This window comes from Amphiprion ocellaris, chromosome 19 (genome assembly GCF_022539595.1).
Source record: "Amphiprion ocellaris isolate individual 3 ecotype Okinawa chromosome 19, ASM2253959v1, whole genome shotgun sequence".
In the NCBI taxonomy this organism is placed as follows: Eukaryota; Metazoa; Chordata; class Actinopteri; family Pomacentridae; genus Amphiprion; species Amphiprion ocellaris.
In genome coordinates this window covers 4,417,867-4,437,022 of record NC_072784.1, presented here as the reverse complement: position 1 = coordinate 4,437,022, position 19,156 = coordinate 4,417,867, and the positions used below count along the sequence as shown (strand labels likewise).

Genomic DNA, 19,156 nt, shown 5'->3' with positions numbered 1-19,156 from the left:
TTTGACATTTTATAAACCAAAACAAGAAATGAATTACTGGAGAAAACAATCAACAGATTAATGGACAAGAAAATGTGTTTTCCAACATCCATCCATCCATTATCTATACACTGCTTAATCCTCACTAGGGTCGCGGGGGGGTGGGGTGGGTGGGGGGGTGGGGGGGTGGAGTCTATCCCAGCTGACTCAGGTGAAGGCAGGGGACACCCTAGACAGGTCGCCAGTCTGTCGCAGGGCCACATACAGAGACAAACAAGCACTCTCACATTCACACCTACGGGCAATTTAGAATGATCAATTAACCTCAGCATATTTTTGGACTGTGGGAGGAAGCCGGAGTACCCGGAGAGAACCCACGCATGCACAGGGAGAACATGCAAACTCCATGCAGAAAGATCCCGGGAAAGCCGGGACGCGAACCAGGGATCTTCTCGCTGCAAGGTGAAAGTGCTAACCACGACGCCACTGTGCAGCCCATTACAAGATACATACAATTTGAATTCAATTTTATTTATATAACGCCAATTACAGGTCAAATTGTCTCAAGACACTTTATTTTTATATTTTTTGTCATATTTAAAATATGACAAAGTAAGAAATTTAAACCTCTTGACTAATCCAATTTATTATATGGTTTTTAAGAGACTAATCGACAACTAAAATAACTTTCTCCACTAAAAGGGGGCAGTGGTGGCACAACGGTTAAGTCTCTGAACTACTGATCAGAAGGTCAGAGGTTCAAGCCTCTATGTGGCCGCTGTTGGGCCCTTGAGCAAGGCCCTTAACCCTTCCTGCTCCAGGGGCACTGTACCATGGCTGACCCGTCGCTCTGACTCCCCCAATTGGGGAGAGATGCGAAAATCAGAATTTCCCCTCGTGGGATTAATAAGGGATAATAAATAATAAATAAATAAAACTAATAAACATGAGGTCAAATAGAAGGAACAGTTTTAAATACTGCAGTCCCACGATGACAAGAATAAAGTTTGTCAACAAAAACTAAATCTGCTGGTGGATTCCATTAAAGTCCTAATAAATGATCATAAAGTGTGATACTAAAGGTTTGTGGTGCTAAAAATCTCAAAGTAAAGATATCAAGTTGAACGTCTGGATGGAGGTTGATAAAAGTTGACCTCCCTTCATTTCTCTGGAGCGACTCCATGGATTTTATGGATGGTGGTTAAAGACCTGCTCTTCTAGTCGTCTTCCTTCTAGTCGCTGTAAAAAGTCAGTCCATCCTGGCCGACTTCAACACCTCTTCATGACAACTTCTCTGCCTCCGACCTGGTGGAAACTCCAGAAACTCGGGAAAACCTGTCAAGACTCGAAGAACTCGTGGCAACTCGAAGAACTCGTCGGGCGGGGAAGGTGTGGTGGGTGGTGGAGGGAGGTGGGGGAGTAGAGGGGGGAGGCCGCCACCCACCTCCCCGCCTACTCTCCGCCCTGACTCCACCCAGACTCCGCCTTGGTTCCACCCACGTGGTCACTTTACTAACTACGATGCCAAAGGACGACAAAATTACTTCTTTTCATCTGATCTGTAGCTCAGTGAGTTAAGGATTTGCCTGTGGAGCTGCAGGTCGCTGGTTCAAGACCAGACACTTCTTAAATTTTATCAAAATCCTGACAAAGACAAGCAAAGAAAAGTGCCAGTGGTGGGTCTTGAACCAGCGACCTTCCACTTGGTAGTCTCTCTTCTTATCCCCTGAGGTATTCGCTCAGATACTAATTCTTCTTTTTTTGCACATTTATCATCTATTTTTTTGCCATTTTCGAGTTTTTTTTAACTTGAGTCTCGACTCGATCGTTTTTTCTCAGGAGGTTGGACTTTAGCCTTTGTGCTGGAGGGTTGAACCCTCAGTTCCAAGACTTTCAAAGCCTCCAGACCTCCCGAGTCCTCAGGACCTGAGCTTTCACACAGTCTGAGGGCTGAAATTTTCTAAGTCCCACAGTAGTTCTCTGTTAGATTGAACTTCCAGACAGTCCAAGGACTGATATCTTCTAAGTTCCTGAGTACTTCTCTGTTAGTTTGAACCTTCACACAGTCTGAGGACTGAAATTTTCTAAGTCCCACAGTAGATCTCTGTTAGACTGAACTTCCAGACAGTCCAAGGACTGATATCTTCTAAGTTCCTGAGTACTTCTCTGTTAGTTTGAACCTTCAGACAGTCTGAGGACTGAAATTTTAAAAGTTTCTCAGTACTTCTCTGTTAGTTTGAACTTTCTGGTTAACAGAAGCCTTAAAACTTGTGACCATGAATCTTGATTTCACATTTAGACCATCCATCTGAGTTCTTCCCAGACCTTCACCTGTGGGTTTTTTAGAAATCCTCAACAAACTTTGATTCTCTTCACTGAACAGTAAAGTTTGTGGAGATCAGAAGGTAACATTAGTTTGATCAATGCCTTCAACTACTAGTAGACTTTATCTGGAAAGTAGTTTTCTGAAATGAGTTCTTAGTAAATCTGTCCACAATCAAACTAAGAACATAGAAAGAGGAAATGTTTGAAGAAACAACTTGATGTTTTCGTTTCAGACTGGGAAACGCTTTAACGCTTTATCTGTTTTTGCTCTTTTTGATCATTTTATTGTCTCTTCTGTTTAATTTGATCTACTAAAGTCTAAGTGGTGTCTTTTGAAATGTTTCGTCTTTAGTTTGATTCTTCTTAAACGTTTAGTTTTGCTCTTTTCTCACCTTTTATTCTTTTCTAATGTCTGATGTGATTTCCAAATGTTTTGTCTTTTTAATGTTTAATTGTTTTTTCAAATGTTTTATCGGCTTGTTTGAGTTTCCTTTTCTTTCCCAATATTTAATGTTTCGATTAAATCTTTAAGGTTTTTCTTTTTAAATGTTTTACCACCTTTTAATGTTTAATTTTCTTTTTAAATGCTTCATTGTATTTTCTGTGTAATTCCTATTTGAAGTTTTATTGTCTTTAAGATGTAATTTTCTAATTAAACATTTAATTTTTTTTTTAATTAAATGTTTTGTCTTTTTTTTGTTTGTTTTGGCCGTTTTCAGCTTTTTATTGGATAGGCGTAGTGAGAGACAAACAAGAAATGGAAAAGAAGAGTCGGGGGAAGACATGCAACAAAGGGCCAAGAGCGGGAATCGAACCGGGGACGCTGTATCGGGGACCAGCACCTGTACATGAGTCACCTGCTTAACCCGTTGAGCTATACGGGTACCCACATTTTGTCTTTTTAAAGGTTTAATGATCCAATTAAATGTTTTGCATTTTTGAAAATGTTTAACATTCTTCTTGTTTAATTGTATTTTTTAAATGTTTAATTCTGGAAAATATTTTATCTGTAATTTCTAATATTTGTATTTTAAAAATTTTGTTTAATTTCATAATGACATGTATTGTATCATGTTGAATGATCTCATTCAATATTTTGTCTGTTTAATATCATTTAATGTAATTTAATGTTTAACTCTATTAAACAGACAAAAATATTGAATGAGATCATTCAACATGATACAATACATGTCATTATGAAATTAAACAAAATTTTTAAAATACAAATATTAGAAATTACAGATAAAATATTTTCCAGAATTAAACATTTAAAAAATACAATTAAACAAGAAGAATGTTAAACATTTTCAAAAATGCAAAACATTTAATTGGATCATTAAACCTTTAAAAAGACAAAACATTTAATTAAAAAAATTAAATGTTTAATTAGAAAATTACATCTTAAAGACAATAAAACTTCAAATAGGAATTAAACAGAAAATACAATGAAGCATTTAAAAAGAAAAATAAACATTAAAAGGTGGTATATGTATATATCATTTAATTGTATTTAATGTTTAACTCTATTAAACAGACAAAATATTGAATTAGATAATTCAACAAGATACAATACATGTCATTATGAAATTAAACAAAATTTTTAAAATACAAATATTAGAAATTAAAGATAAAATATTTTCCAGAATTAAACATTTAAAAAATACAATTAAACAAGAAGAATGTTAAACATTTTCAAAAATGCAAAACATTTAATTGGATCATTAAACCTTTAAAAAGACAAAACATTTAATTAAAAAATTAAATGTTTAATTAGAAAATTACATCATAAAGACAATAAAACTTCAAATAGGAATTAAACAGAAAATACAATGAAGCATTTAAAAAGAAAAGTAAACATTAAAAGGTGGTATATGTACATATAATTTAATTGTATTTAATGTTTAACTCTATTAAACAGACAAAATATTGAATTAGATAATTCAACAACATACAATACATGTCGTTATGAAATTAAACAAAATTTTTAAAATACAAATATTAGAAATTACAGATAAAGTATTTTCCATCATTAAACATTTAAAAAATACAATTCAACAAGAAGAATGTTCAACATTTTTAAAAATGCAAAACATTTAATCAGATTATTAAACCCTTAAAAAGACAAAACATTTAATTAAAAAATTTAATGTTTAATTAGAAAATTACATCATAAAGACAATAAAACTTCAAATAGGAATTAAACAGAAAATAGAATGAAGCATTTAAAAAGAAAATTAAACATTAAAAGGTGGTATATTTACATATAATTTAATTGTATTTAATGTTTAACTCTATTAAACAGACAAAATATCGAATGAGATAATTCGACAACATACAATACATGTCGTTATGAAATTAAACACAATTTTAAAAATACAAATATTAGAAATTACAGATAAAGTATTTTCCATCATTAAACATTTAAAAAATACAATTCAACAAGAAGAATGTTCAACATTTTTAAAAATGCAAAACATTTAATCAGATTATTAAACCCTTAAAAAGACAAAACATTTAATTAAAAAATTTAATGTTTAATTAGAAAATTACATCATAAAGACAATAAAACTTCAAATAGGAATTAAACAGAAAATAGAATGAAGCATTTAAAAAGAAAATTAAACATTAAAAGGTGGTATATTTACATATAATTTAATTGTATTTAATGTTTAACTCTATTAAACAGACAAAATATCGAATGAGATAATTCAACAACATACAATACATGTCATTATGAAATTAAACACAATTTTTAAAATACAAATATTAGAAATTACAGATAAAGTATTTTCCATCATTAAACATTTAAAAAATACAATTCAACAAGAAGAATGTTCAACATTTTTAAAAATGCAAAACATTTAATCAGATTATTAAACCCTTAAAAAGACAAAACATTTAATTAAAAAATTTAATGTTTAATTAGAAAATTACATCATAAAGACAATAAAACTTCAAATAGGAATTAAACAGAAAATAGAATGAAGCATTTAAAAAGAAAATTAAACATTAAAAGGTGGTATATTTACATATAATTTAATTGTATTTAATGTTTAACTCTATTAAACAGACAAAATATTGAATTAGATAATTCAACAACATACAATACATGTCATTATGAAATTAAACACAATTTTTAAAATACAAATATTAGAAATTACAGATAAAGTATTTTCCATCATTAAACATTTAAAAAATACAATTCAACAAGAAGAATGTTCAACATTTTTAAAAATGCAAAACATTTAATCAGATTATTAAACCCTTAAAAAGACAAAACATTTAATTAAAAAATTTAATGTTTAATTAGAAAATTACATCATAAAGACAATAAAACTTCAAATAGGAATTAAACAGAAAATAGAATGAAGCATTTAAAAAGAAAATTAAACATTAAAAGGTGGTATATTTACATATAATTTAATTGTATTTAATGTTTAACTCTATTAAACAGACAAAATATTGAATTAGATAATTCAACAACATACAATACATGTCATTATGAAATTAAACACAATTTTTAAAATACAAATATTAAAAATTACAGATAAAATATTTTCCATAATTAAACATTTAAAAAATAAAATTAAACAAGAATATTAAACATTTAAAAAAATGCAAAACATTTAATTAGATTATTAAACCTTTAAAAAGACAAAACATTTAATTAAAAAATTAAATGTTTAATTAGAAAATTACATCTTAAATTTCTTAAATCTCTTTAACAATAAAACTTTTTAAAAGTTTTATTGTATTAATTTTTTTTGTTTGATTTAATTGCTTTTTGTTATGTAGTTTATTTCTTTAATCTTCTTTATCTGTCAAGATTTTAACCCCAACCTTAAAAATGAAATAAACCCTTAAATCACAATGAAAATACTTCTGTTGTCACAATCATGAGTTAGTCAATTATTCAGTTTATCAATTCAACTTTATTTGTTTAGCACCTTTTACACAGATGAAAAAACTAAACAAGCAAAGAGAAAAAACTATGATTAAAACTCAAAAACATAAAACAAACAAACAAACAAAAAAACAAAACAAACAAAAAAAAAAACATTTAACATGGTAATAAAATATGTTGTGTCCAGGGGATGGAGGGAGTTTATTGAAGTCTTCTTGGGCTCACATGGGAAATCATTTAAAATATAAACTTGATATTCAGTCTAAGGAAACTGGAAACTGCAGAGTGACAGAAGAACCAACAATATCTCCTGTTTTCTCATTTAATGAGTCGACTCTTCTTGTGCTTTCAGACTAAAGAACTACAGACTCTTCACAACCTGCTCAAACTCTTGGTACAGGACCTCACCACACGGGTCAAGAAGGTTTCCGTCTCATTTCTACTCTGAAGCTCACCTTCTCCTGCTCAAACTGCTGATAAATGTTTCTGCTGCTCTAAAGTCTGGTCTCCAGAACTTCCTAAAAACTCTCAAAGTCTCTTCTGCTGCAGGTTGCTTTGTAGAACTGTTCCAGAAAACCTCACTAAACCACATGGAGGGGCCTCAAGATAGTCGTCCAAATGAAACCGTACAAAAATCAAACTAACACAACCCAAACGCTAAAGTCTCCTGCAGCCTACCAGAGAACCTCTGAGAACAGAGAATCAGGACAGGAACTCTTACCTTCTGGACAACCAACACTGGTTCTCAAACAAGAATACAGAATGTGTCTGACCAAAAACCTCTGAAGACTCACTACAGCCAAGATAAAGACACAACTCAGCTGCACCAAATCCACTAATCACTGCACACATTAGCACCATGTGCTAACTGTGGCTAAAGAACCACATTTACCAAGACAACTATCCAGTACAAAGCCCTGAAACACACCAAGAAACACATTAAAGACGATTTTACTGCTGGAAGCTGCAAGCCAACGCCTAAAAAACAAACTGAAGCAACGGAGCCAAACCCGGTTCACTGGTGAAGAGAAACAGAGGAAATGTTTGTCTGCAGCTAAATAAAGCAGGAAGACACTGAGCTGCTCAGGTGTTCCTGATAACACCAAGCTGCTCAGGTGTTCCTAATAACACCAAGCAGCCACCTGGACAGCCAATAGGAACACAGCTTCCTGGAAGTCCAGAGGGCTGGCTTAGTGAAGGAAATTTAGTTTAAAGTTGAAGCAGAAAGTTAACAAAGAAAGTTGAAAACCACCTTCTGATACCTGAAATCTCTGAGTTTTCACACAAAGAACACCTGAACATGTCAAACTGGTTTCATAGTAGAACCATCATTGTAAAAACGTCATAGTATGGTGTATTGCTCAAAAACATTAGGACCCGGCTGTCAGGGGACAAACATGTAAGAAACATGAGAACAGAGAGAACCCAACCAGTAGGTCACAGTTTATCATCCCCCAGTCATCTCCTGAAGTCCATATGGTGAGAGACATCAGTATCTGGTTGTTCATTTACCAGAGGATGCTTATAATCATGCTGATGTGGTCTGCACTCTACAGTATTTTAGTGACTTAATAAATGCCTAAGTTGTTTTTTTTTTTAATGTTTTTTAGTTTTTAATAAACATCTAACAGCATATATGTAATCAATAAATGGCCTTTGCCTATCTTAAGAAAAATTCACTCAGAACTCTGATATGTTAACAGTACTAAATAAATCAATAAATACATGCATACACACAAAAATAAGTTAATACATTAACTGTGTTAAGATTTTTTTAAAAAGTTGTTTATGTTTTTGCAGAATCCAGTATTGCACACTGGTTGATCATTACATTTTATTAGTTTGATTTCACTGTTTAAAATGATGCCACCTCTTTTCAGACAGAACCTGTGATAATAAAACAATACAAAATTTTTAGTTCCGTGTTAATAAAGCACTTAAAGCTTTAAGTATGGCTAAATGCTTTTTTCAAAATTAAATATATCACTCCTTAGGTGGTAGTGGCCCAAAGTTCAGTAAAGTTGGAAAGATATTCACAAATTCGGACTTCCAGCATCAATAACTCATTAGATATAGGTTGTCAAAACATAAACGGTGCCTCTTTCCCATTGTTGCAAGGCAGACAATGTGCTACAAGCCCAGTTTTATCAAAAGTAGCTGTCTTTCAAGCTACAGGAATAACATTAGTGTCTATGGAGTGAACAGGGTCCGTCTGCAATTTGCAAAACTGCTGCAACAGTAAAGAGAGACAAATATTCAATAACTTCACTCTTATACATTGTAGTGTCACTAAAATCACTGCAGCCTTCAACTGGCTCCTGTTGACAAAGTGTTTTAACAGAAATGTAAATGCTGTAATTTGATTCTTTTAATGAACCATGTAACTTGAATGGATGTGATGCTGGTGTGACCACAGTGCACACGTCTGATGTTGCTCACAGTGGTCCAAGGGACGCTCAGGGAGTTTGTGTGTTTGCTCAGACTCATGAAAAATTACAGGGAACATTGTTTGGGACTCAAGCAGTTCCTTCTTTTACTCACTATCTCCCTAGCCTTAGAAAAAAAAAACCTGTTCACATGGCACAGATGAGGCTGAGGTACACAGGAAATGTTTGGCTCCATTGTACAAGTTTGGGTAAACGGTTTTGTGGGTTGCCCAGTAAGCCAGTGGGTCTGCCGTTCTTTCTACAATTGCATTCGCTGTGGCGCTTTGCATTTACCAGGCTCTACTTGCGTCTTCGTCTAATAGGCTCCACAGTTGAACTGAAAAATATTGAAGATCATCATCATCATCATCACCAGAAATGTCAGTCATTCCCTATTCAGAAGAGAAAAAGAATACCTGTGGAAGGTGCTGCTGGTGGTGGGGGACGAGGCTGCGGTGGTGCTTGTGACGTAGATAACTGCTGCTTGGTATTCTTTATGTTAATTGTTGTGCATTCTGTTATTAAACGTTCTTTCACACTGGCTGCCACTCTGATTGGTGAATCCAAAAGTTTTGAACTGCAGAGCCACAAGTGTAGCAACAGTCAGTGAACTGTTCTTTTCTTTGGTTTGTAGTCTGTCAGCTAAGCACCTGACAAGGTTCTGTGCCAGGTGTTGTGTCATGGGGGTGGTGAGTTGGGATTAAAAGGTGGTATATTACATATAATTTAATTGTATTTAATGTTTAACTCTATTAAACAGACAAAATATTGAATTAGATAATTCAACAACATACAATACATGTCATTATGAAATTAAACAAAATTTTTAAAATACAAATATTAAAAATTACAGATAAAATATTTTCCATAATTAAACATTTAAAAAATAAAATTAAACAAGAATATTAAACATTTAAAAAATGCAAAACATTTAATTAGATTATTAAACCTTTAAAAAGACAAAACATTTAATTAAAAAATTAAATGTTTAATTAGAAAATTACATCTTAAATTTCTTAAATCTTTTTAACAATAAAACTTTTTAAAAGTTTTATTGTATTAATTTTTTTGTTTGATTTAATTGCTTTTTGTTATGTAGTTTATTTCTTTAATCTTCTTTTTCTGTCAAGATTTTAACCCCAACCTTAAAAATGAAATAAACCCTTAAATCACAATGAAAATACTTCTGTTGTCACAATCATGAGTTAGTCAATTATTCAGTTTATCAATTCAACTTTATTTGTTTAGCACCTTTTACACAGATGACAAAACTAAACAAGCAAAGAGAAAAAACTATGATTAAAACTCAAAAACATTAAAAAAAAAAAAAAAAAAAAAAAATTTAACATGGTAATAAAATATGTTGTGTCCAGGGGATGGAGGGAGTTTATTGAAGTCTTCTTGGGCTCACATGGGAAATCATTTAAAATATAAACTTGATATTCAGTCTAAGGAAACTGGAAACTGCAGAGTGACAGAAGAACCAACAATATCTCCTGTTTTCTCATTTAATGAGTCGACTCTTCTTGTGCTTTCAGACTAAAGAACTACAGACTCTTCACAACCTGCTCAAACTCTTGGTACAGGACCTCACCACACGGGTCAAGAAGGTTTCCGTCTCATTTCTACTCTGAAGCTCACCTTCTCCTGCTCAAACTGCTGATAAATGTTTCTGCTGCTCTAAAGTCTGGTCTCCAGAACTTCCTAAAAACTCTCAAAGTCTCTTCTGCTGCAGGTTGCTTTGTAGAACTGTTCCAGAAAACCTCACTAAACCACATGGAGGGGCCTCAAGATAGTCGTCCAAATGAAACCGTACAAAAATCAAACTAACACAACCCAAACGCTAAAGTCTCCTGCAGCCTACCAGAGAACCTCTGAGAACAGAGAATCAGGACAGGAACTCTTACCTTCTGGACAACCAACACTGGTTCTCAAACAAGAATACAGAATGTGTCTGACCAAAAACCTCTGAAGACTCACTACAGCCAAGATAAAGACACAACTCAGCTGCACCAAATCCACTAATCACTGCACACATTAGCACCATGTGCTAACTGTGGCTAAAGAACCACATTTACCAAGACAACTATCCAGTACAAAGCCCTGAAACACACCAAGAAACACATTAAAGACGATTTTACTGCTGGAAGCTGCAAGCCAACGCCTAAAAAACAAACTGAAGCAACGGAGCCAAACCCGGTTCACTGGTGAAGAGAAGCAGAGGAAATGTTTGTCTGCAGCTAAATAAAGCAGGAAGACACTGAGCTGCTCAGGTGTTCCTGATAACACCAAGCTGCTCAGGTGTTCCTAATAACACCAAGCAGCCACCTGGACAGCCAATAGGAACACAGCTTCCTGGAAGTCCAGAGGGCTGGCTTAGTGAAGGAAATTTAGTTTAAAGTTGAAGCAGAAAGTTAACAAAGAAAGTTGAAAACCACCTTCTGATCCCTGAAATCTCTGAGTTTTCACACAAAGAACACCTGAACATGTCAAACTGGTTCCATAGTAGAACCCTCATTGTAAAAACGTCATAGTATGGTGTATTGCTCAAAAACATTAGGACCCGGCTGTCAGGGGACAAACATGTAAGAAACATGAGAACAGAGAGAACCCAACCAGTAGGTCACAGTTTATCATCCCCCAGTCATCTCCTGAAGTCCATATGGTGAGAGACATCAGTATCTGGTTGTTCATTTACCAGAGGATGCTTATAATCATGCTGATGTGGTCTGTACTCTACACTATTTTAGTGACTTAATAAATGCCTAAGTTGTTTTTTTTTTTTAATGTTTTTTAGTTTTTAATAAACATCTAACAGCATATATGTAATCAATAAATGGCCTTTGCCTATCTTAAGAAAAATTCACTCAGAACTCTGATATGTTAACAGTACTAAATAAATCAATAAATACATGCATACACACATAAATAAGTTAATACGTTAACTGTGTTAAGATTTTTTTTAAAAGTTGTTTATGTTTTTGCAGAATCCAGTATTGCACACTGGTTGATCATTACATTTTATTAGTTTGATTTCACTGTTTAAAATGATGCCACCTCTTTTCAGACAGAACCTGTGATAATAAAACAATACAAAATTTTTAGTTCCGTGTTAATAAAGCACTTAAAGCTTTAAGTATGGCTAAATGCTTTTTTCAAAATTAAATATATCACTCCTTAGGTGGTAGTGGCCCAAAGTTCAGTAAAGTTGGAAAGATATTCACAAATTCGGACTTCCAGCATCAATAACTCATTAGATATAGGTTGTCAAAACATAAACGGTGCCTCTTTCCCATTGTTGCAAGGCAGACAATGTGCTACAAGCCCAGTTTTATCAAAAGTAGCTGTCTTTCAAGCTACAGGAATAACATTAGTGTCTATGGAGTGAACAGGGTCCGTCTGCAATTTGCAAAACTGCTGCAACAGTAAAGAGAGACAAATATTCAATAACTTCACTCTTATACATTGTAGTGTCACTAAAATCACTGCAGCCTTCAACTGGCTCCTGTTGACAAAGTGTTTTAACAGAAATGTAAATGCTGTAATTTGATTCTTTTAATGAACCATGTAACTTGAAGGGATGTGATGCTGGTGTGACCACAGTGCACACGTCTGATGTTGCTCACAGTGGTCCAAGGGACGCTCAGGGAGTTTGTGTGTTTGCTCACACTCAGACTGAAAAATTACAGGGAACATTGTTTGGGACTCAAGCAGTTCCTTCTTTTACTCACTATCTCCCTAGCCTTAGAAAAAAAAAAACCTGTTCACATGGCACAGATGAGGCTGAGGTACACAGGAAATGTTTGGCTCCATTGTACAAGTTTGGGTAAACAGTTTTGTGGGTTACCCAGTAAGCCAGTGGGTCTGCCGTTCTTTCTACAATTGCATTCGCTGTGGCGCTTTGCATTTACCAGGCTCTACTTGCGTCTTCGTCTAATAGGCTCCACAGTTGAACTGAAAAATATTGAAGATCATCATCATCATCATCACCAGAAATGTCAGTCATTCCCTATTCAGAAGAGAAAAAGAATACCTGTGGAAGGTGCTGCTGGTGGTGGGGGACGAGGCTGCGGTGGTGCTTGTGACGTAGATAACTGCTGCTTGGTATTCTTTATGTTAATTGTTGTGCATTCTGTTATTAAATGTTCTTTCACACTGGCTGCCACTCTGATTGGTGAATCCAAAAGTTTTGAACTGCAGAGCCACAAGTGTAGCAACAGTCAGTGAACTGTTCTTTTCTTTGGTTTGTAGTCTGTCAGCTAAGCACCTGACAAGGTTCTGTGCCAGGTGTTGTGTCATGGGGGTGGTGAGTTGGGAATATATATATATATATATATTTATATATATATATATATATATATATATATATATATATATATATATATATATATATATATATATATATATATATATATATATATATATATATATATATATATATATATATATATATATATATTTATATATATATATATATATATATATATATATATATATATATATATATATATATATATATATATTTATTTATATATATATATATATATATATATATATATATATATATATATATATATATATATATATATATATATATATAAAAATAAATAATATAATCTATCTATCTATCTATCTATTCTCTACGAAATACGAAATCTGACATACTACTAACTCTCAAAGCAAAAACAACAGCAAAAAAAACAATCTATTCTGCGAAAAACAATTCAAATGAACAACACTAAATAGGGATCTCCTATCCCGGAACACTCGATCCCGGCGAGTGATTCACATAACAAACCGAACCAATCAGGTGATTCGAAGCAGTTGAGTGCTTCAAACGTCACTGAAGTGATTCAAACGTCACGAGTCACGTGACCAAACCACGCCTCGGCACAGTGGCTCGATACGTTTGCTTCATGAGCTACAGCGCATGTGTCGAAGCCTCGGGTATCAGAGGACGATCACTATACAAGGTACGTGCAGGCTTGTGTAAGACATGATTTTAATTCTTCATGGGAAGTCCAAAATGAAGCCGGGACCGCCGCTGAGTTCAAACTTGTAGCTCTAACTGTCTCTTAGCTCCGAGGCTAACGCTGGTTAGCATGCCAGCTAACGTTGAAGTGTTTCCTTTTGTTATCGCAGCACAGGTCATGTTTTCACCTTTATCCCCTCCTTCTGATAAGTCGATGCCTTCAGGTTGCTTATGTGGGTTGTAATTGTAAGTTAATTCTGAGTTGTATTTTTCCCGCTCTGCCTCTGCTCTCTTATCACCTCCTGAGGCTTTATCAGGTCTGCTGCACATGTGGAGGACCAGCCTCAAATGATGCTTATGACATTTATCTCCATGAAACGGGTTTTTGTAAAGCCCTAATGTGTGTTTGGGCTTCTGCGGATCATTTTGACGGCTCAAAAACATGCCTAAAGTTGGTTTAAGAACTTCATACTTAATCACTTTACTTAATAGTAAGAGAATTACCTTTAAATATGCTGAACTGGGGACAAAAAAATGTACTTTACCCCTGTTTGGTGTTTGAATGTAGTGGTAAATACTGTCAGTCTCTTCATGCTGTGTATGATTAATTAGTTATCAACTGCTGAAGTACCTAAATGGACTATTTTGACTTTGATTGATGGGTTTGAGTATTTTACAAGTAACGTAAGTCTATATGCTCTAATTCTAGCTTCTTAAATTTGAATTTTTTTTTTTCATATGGTAGTAAACTGAATATATTTGAGTTTTGGACCAAGCAAGACAGTTGAGGAAGTCATCTTGGGCTTTGAGAAACACTGATCGACATTTTTTAGTATTTTCTGACATTCTATAGACCAAACTGTTAGAAAAATAATAAATGGGTTAATCAACAATGAAGGTAATCATTAGTTTTTGCCCTAATTGTGATTTATCTGTGTTTACTTTTTATGCAGCTCCACCACTCCTAAATCCCAAATAAGCTCGCCTTGACTTTTATTATTTGAATTTTAATGAATGGATTGTTCATTCGAGGATGAGAGGAATTGGGAACGAGACTGCAAATGAATACAAAATACTGTATATTTTGATATTTATGAATCGCCGTATCCCAAAAAATTGTATATATTTCTCATACACATATCAATCTAGGTATTTACTTTGGAGACAGAAGTCAAGCGTCAGTTCAGTATTCACTGTGTCACTGATTTCAAACGTGTAATAAAACGTTATATCGTAAGATTTCTTAAAAAGTGTGAATGTCAAACAACAAGGATGCAAGCGTGAATTTAGAAACCATTGACACAACATATTATACATTGGGTCAGATGTGCTGTAAAATGTACAAAGTATGGCTAAACTTTAGATTGATCAATGGGCAAACAACCCCTGAAACTTTCAATCTGTTCAATTTCAATAAAACTGAACATTATTGTTATTATTTAGAAGCCACATCTCATACATTGCAGCTTTTACAATTTGCTATTTGCATGTTGAGTAACTGTTTTGTCCTATTTTTCACTTATTATTTTCCCACATCCACACAGCAGTGGCATCTGTGGGACCCAAAACAATGAGGAAATAAAGGGTAAATGCAGGATAATGTATACTCTGTATGTCTGTGTTTTGAAAGTGACGCCATGGCAACGGAGGGGGAGCCAACCGACTTGGTCAAAGTGTTGCACCTCCTGGTGCTCTCTTTCTCCTGGGGGATGCAGGTCTGGGTGTCCTTCATCGCAGGTTAGTGGGACACAGAGAGGAGTGACGGCTGCTACTTACTGTATGCATTCATGTTTCAACACCATATTTGGTTTCTGCAGGTTTTGCGCTGGTGCGACAGGTAACCCGACACACCTTTGGCCTCGTGCAGAGTAAGCTCTTCCCTTTATACTTCTACAGCCTGCTGGGAAGTCACTTTGTCAACCTGGCTGTGTATGCTGTGTACCACCCCAGAGAGCTGCTGGACTGGCATGAAAGCGTGCAGGTAGAACATCACACTAAAACATGCTGTAGCTATTGTTAGAACAGAAGCACGAACAGTCTCAGACACATACAGTGCTGTCTAACACTCAGAAAAACAGACCTCTTCGATTATATTAATCAACATTCAAGACCTTTATTTATCACAAACACAACATTATACATAGTATAATGCACTAATGCACAGTGAAATGTATTGTGCACCTGTTCCAGACCGAAACAATAAGAATAAAGAATAAAAACACGCAAGATGTATGTATGTATGTGTATGATAGATAGATAGATAGATAGATGGATAGATAGATAGAAATGAGCAAACTAAATATATAAATCAAAGTGAAATAGTGAAAATAATATATATATAGAAATCAGCATCATGTTGTCATCCTGTTGTGTTCCCTCTGGTCTTGCAGATGTTTCTGTACTTCGTAGCGCTGATCATGGCAGGTCTGAATGCTCAGTGGTTCGGCCCTGCAGCCACTGAGGTGATGTTCCAGATGAGGGGGGTGGAGGAGGAGCATGGCCTGGGGAACCAGATTGGCCTGGGCAGCCAGAAGGAGGGTTATGCTAAGCTCAGAGAGCAGGACCCCAAGTACAAAGCCTACAAGAGCACTTTTGGTCGTTACCACGGGTTGTCTAGCCTCTGCAACCTGACAGGGTTCATCTGCACCACCACTAATTTGGTTTACACAGCTCTGAACTTGTCCACCATTTAGACAAGAGCAGGCTTCATGCTTCAGTTTGTGAAAGGACACAAGAATCTTTCACATTGTTGATCACTTGTACTCACTTAATTAGCAAGTGAGTACAAATCCCAACTCCATTTTAACTGATGATTATGTAATTAACTGAGTCCAAGTGATGATGAATGTGCAGGAGATTTCAGTCCTTTCATCGTCACCTACACAACTGCTCATAAGTCTCTCTTGAGTAGAACAACTTTGTGTGCTCAAGTCGTGAAAAACATCTCAGTGTCAGTTTCTCTCTCATCACAGTTTCAATATAAACTTGCAGAAATTAAACGTGAATCAAGAACAACTGGACTTACATAACAGTGACATCATGTAGATTAATTAGGCAGAATTTTGCAGCACTATATCTGTCCCAAGTGTCCTTATGTGCAGGAATGTCTTCATTTCCAGAAAACTCACGACTGCTGTTCACTTTTTTGTCAGTCACTTTCAAGTGTTTAAATGACACTATTTCAAAAGATAGAATGTATTTTTGCATTTTTATATTTTCCTTTTTGTATTTAATTTTATTGCTCACAACCAGACTCCATGTTAAGAAGAAATATCTTTAACCCTCCTGTTGTCCTCATTTATGGGCACCAAAAAATATTGTTTCCTTGTCTGAAAAAAATCCCAAAATTCAGCAAAAAAATTCCACAAATTTCTGAAAATTTGCAAAACCTTCAGGAAGAAAATTCCAAAAATTCCTTAAAAGTTTCCCTTAAAAGTTTTGTTTAAAAAAAAAATTTAAATAAAATAAAAATCTCCCAAATTTGGCAAGAAAATTCTTGTAAATATTTTCAAAAAATGAGTAAAAATCTTCCAAAAAAAATCCGAAAAATATCTAAAGTGATTACATATATGTATCAGTAAAACTTCTAATATTTTCTTCAAGAACATTCACCAAAAAATCAACCATATTGCAGCGAAATTCGCTGGATTTTGGTTGATTTTTTTGTGAATGTTCTTAAGAAACATTTTTAACATTTCTTTTTTCCACCAAAAAATTTTCAAAAATTTCCCATAAATGTTGAAAATGTGGACATCAGAAGTTTCACTGTGAAAATACATATTTTTTTCCACATTTTCAAACTTTAAAAGGGGTCAATTTAGAACCCGCAGGACGACACGAGGGTTAAAAACACAGTAAATATTTATCCTAAAACTTCAGCTGCTGTGTGGGCAGTCGACCAGCAGGGGGGGATGTTTTGACACTGAATAGATCCATCTGCACACATCACATTACAATTTTAACGTGTCTTGATATTGTGAAGAAAATGTGTTTTACATTTGTCAGTTCTGCTGATTTAACACTATAATTAGGAGAATAAACAGATTATTTTTTAATTCTTCCATTTGTATCCACTTGTGTTCATATATTTGTTCATAGTTTACAAGTTTGAACATTTAGCAGAATTGGTTCAGAAAGAAACTGTCCTTTTAATCCCTAATTCACACCGATGAGTGAACCCAGATCCGGCACACAGCGTCTGGATTTGGAATAGGCAGGTTTTAATTTAATTACTGGTGACGCATATCAGGTTTTGAGAGGAGCAGCCTTGAATGCAGAGGACGCTGCTTTGCTAAACGAGGGAGCCATTGTCACTATTACAGATACAATACCAGCACTAATGGACTGTAATTGAGTCATTTCAATATAAAAAGAACAGACTGAAAGTAAATGGATGAGGTTTTCCCAAATGCAATTAATGTTGGCCCTTTTAAGGCCGTGATCAGATTTGTATTTATTTTTTTGCCACTGGAAATACAGCTCGGTATAGACAGACCTGATTTCCTCCAAACACAGAGTTTTATCTTACTGATATGTGTCTTGTTGTTGATTTACTGACCATACAAGGAAGTTAGTGTCTTGAAGAAGCGTAGCAGCTACACATTCTGATCATTCTGAGGAATGTTAGATCTAAAACTGTCCAGTCAGGTTTACTGTTGCAGTAGCACAAGAAAATAAAACTTGTTTGACCGGAGATCAAGTTTATCATCTCATCTCTTCGTGGTACTGAAGAGAGATTCCAGCTGCAGTGTTCATGTCTTCGATACAGGCAGAGTAGTGACAGAACTGCTGGTTAGTATAACCCAGGGGTGTTCAACGTGCGGCCTGCGGGCCAAAACCAACCATCCAGAGGTTCCAATCCGGCCCTCAGACTGACAAAATGACAGAGAAGACATTAACTCCACATTGTAAATTAGTAAAATTATAAATGTAAAATAATTTCTAGACCATGACAAGTTGTTTTGATCATGAAGTAAAATACTAGATTGCTCAGTGTTCTTTTGTAGTTTTGTGTCTTATTTTTGTAATATTTTGTCTATCTTGTTTTTTGGTCTTTTTTTTGGGTCTGACTTGTCTGTCGCCTGTCTCATGTTTTTGTCGTTTTGTTTCTCGTTTTGTCACACCTGTGTTTTTTGTCTCATTTTTGTCACTGTTTGTTTGCTTAAGTTGATGTTTTTAAAAAGCTGTTGTTTTTGTGTTTCGTTTTTCCCTCGCTTTTGTCGTTTTGTTTCTTTTTTTGTCATTTTTTGGTCTTGTGTGTCATTTTTGTAATTTTTTAGCGCTTTGTAACTTTTTTTGTCTCTATTTTTTGTTCTGTTTCTCTCATTTTTGTCATTTTGTGTCTCATTTTAGTAATATTTTATTTTTGTTTTTTGTCTCGTTTTTGTTGTTTTTCTCATTTTTGTAATATTTAATTTTTTGGTCTGACTTGTCGTTTGTCTCATGTTGTTTTGTTTCTTGTTTTTTTCGCACCTGTGTTTTTGTCACATTTTTGTCATTTTATGTTCTGCTTTAGTTCTGTGTTTTTTTGTTTTGTATTTATCTTTTCTC

At 34.4% G+C, this 19,156-nt stretch overlaps 1 protein-coding gene and 1 long non-coding RNA gene across 2 annotated transcripts in view; both read left to right on the top strand.

Moving 5' to 3' along the window:
* The window catches only part of LOC129347538 (uncharacterized), an 11,563-nt gene extending 2,388 nt beyond the window's left edge, over window positions 1–9,175 (top strand). Inside the window, exon 2 of the long non-coding RNA XR_008599679.1 lies at window positions 6,561–9,175. This is a non-coding gene — a long non-coding RNA (uncharacterized LOC129347538). The remainder of the gene's footprint in view (window positions 1–6,560) is intronic.
* A 4,317-nt stretch (window positions 9,176–13,492) lies between these two features.
* On the top strand, window positions 13,493–17,667 carry tmem205 (transmembrane protein 205). Its single transcript, XM_023295714.3, has 4 exons — window positions 13,493–13,607; window positions 15,237–15,343; window positions 15,424–15,587; window positions 15,997–17,667. Exons 2-4 carry the CDS (start codon window positions 15,244–15,246, stop codon window positions 16,297–16,299), a joined length of 567 nt encoding a protein of 188 aa, XP_023151482.1. The 5' UTR covers window positions 13,493–13,607; window positions 15,237–15,243; the 3' UTR covers window positions 16,300–17,667.
* The last annotated feature ends 1,489 nt before the right edge of the window (window positions 17,668–19,156 follow it).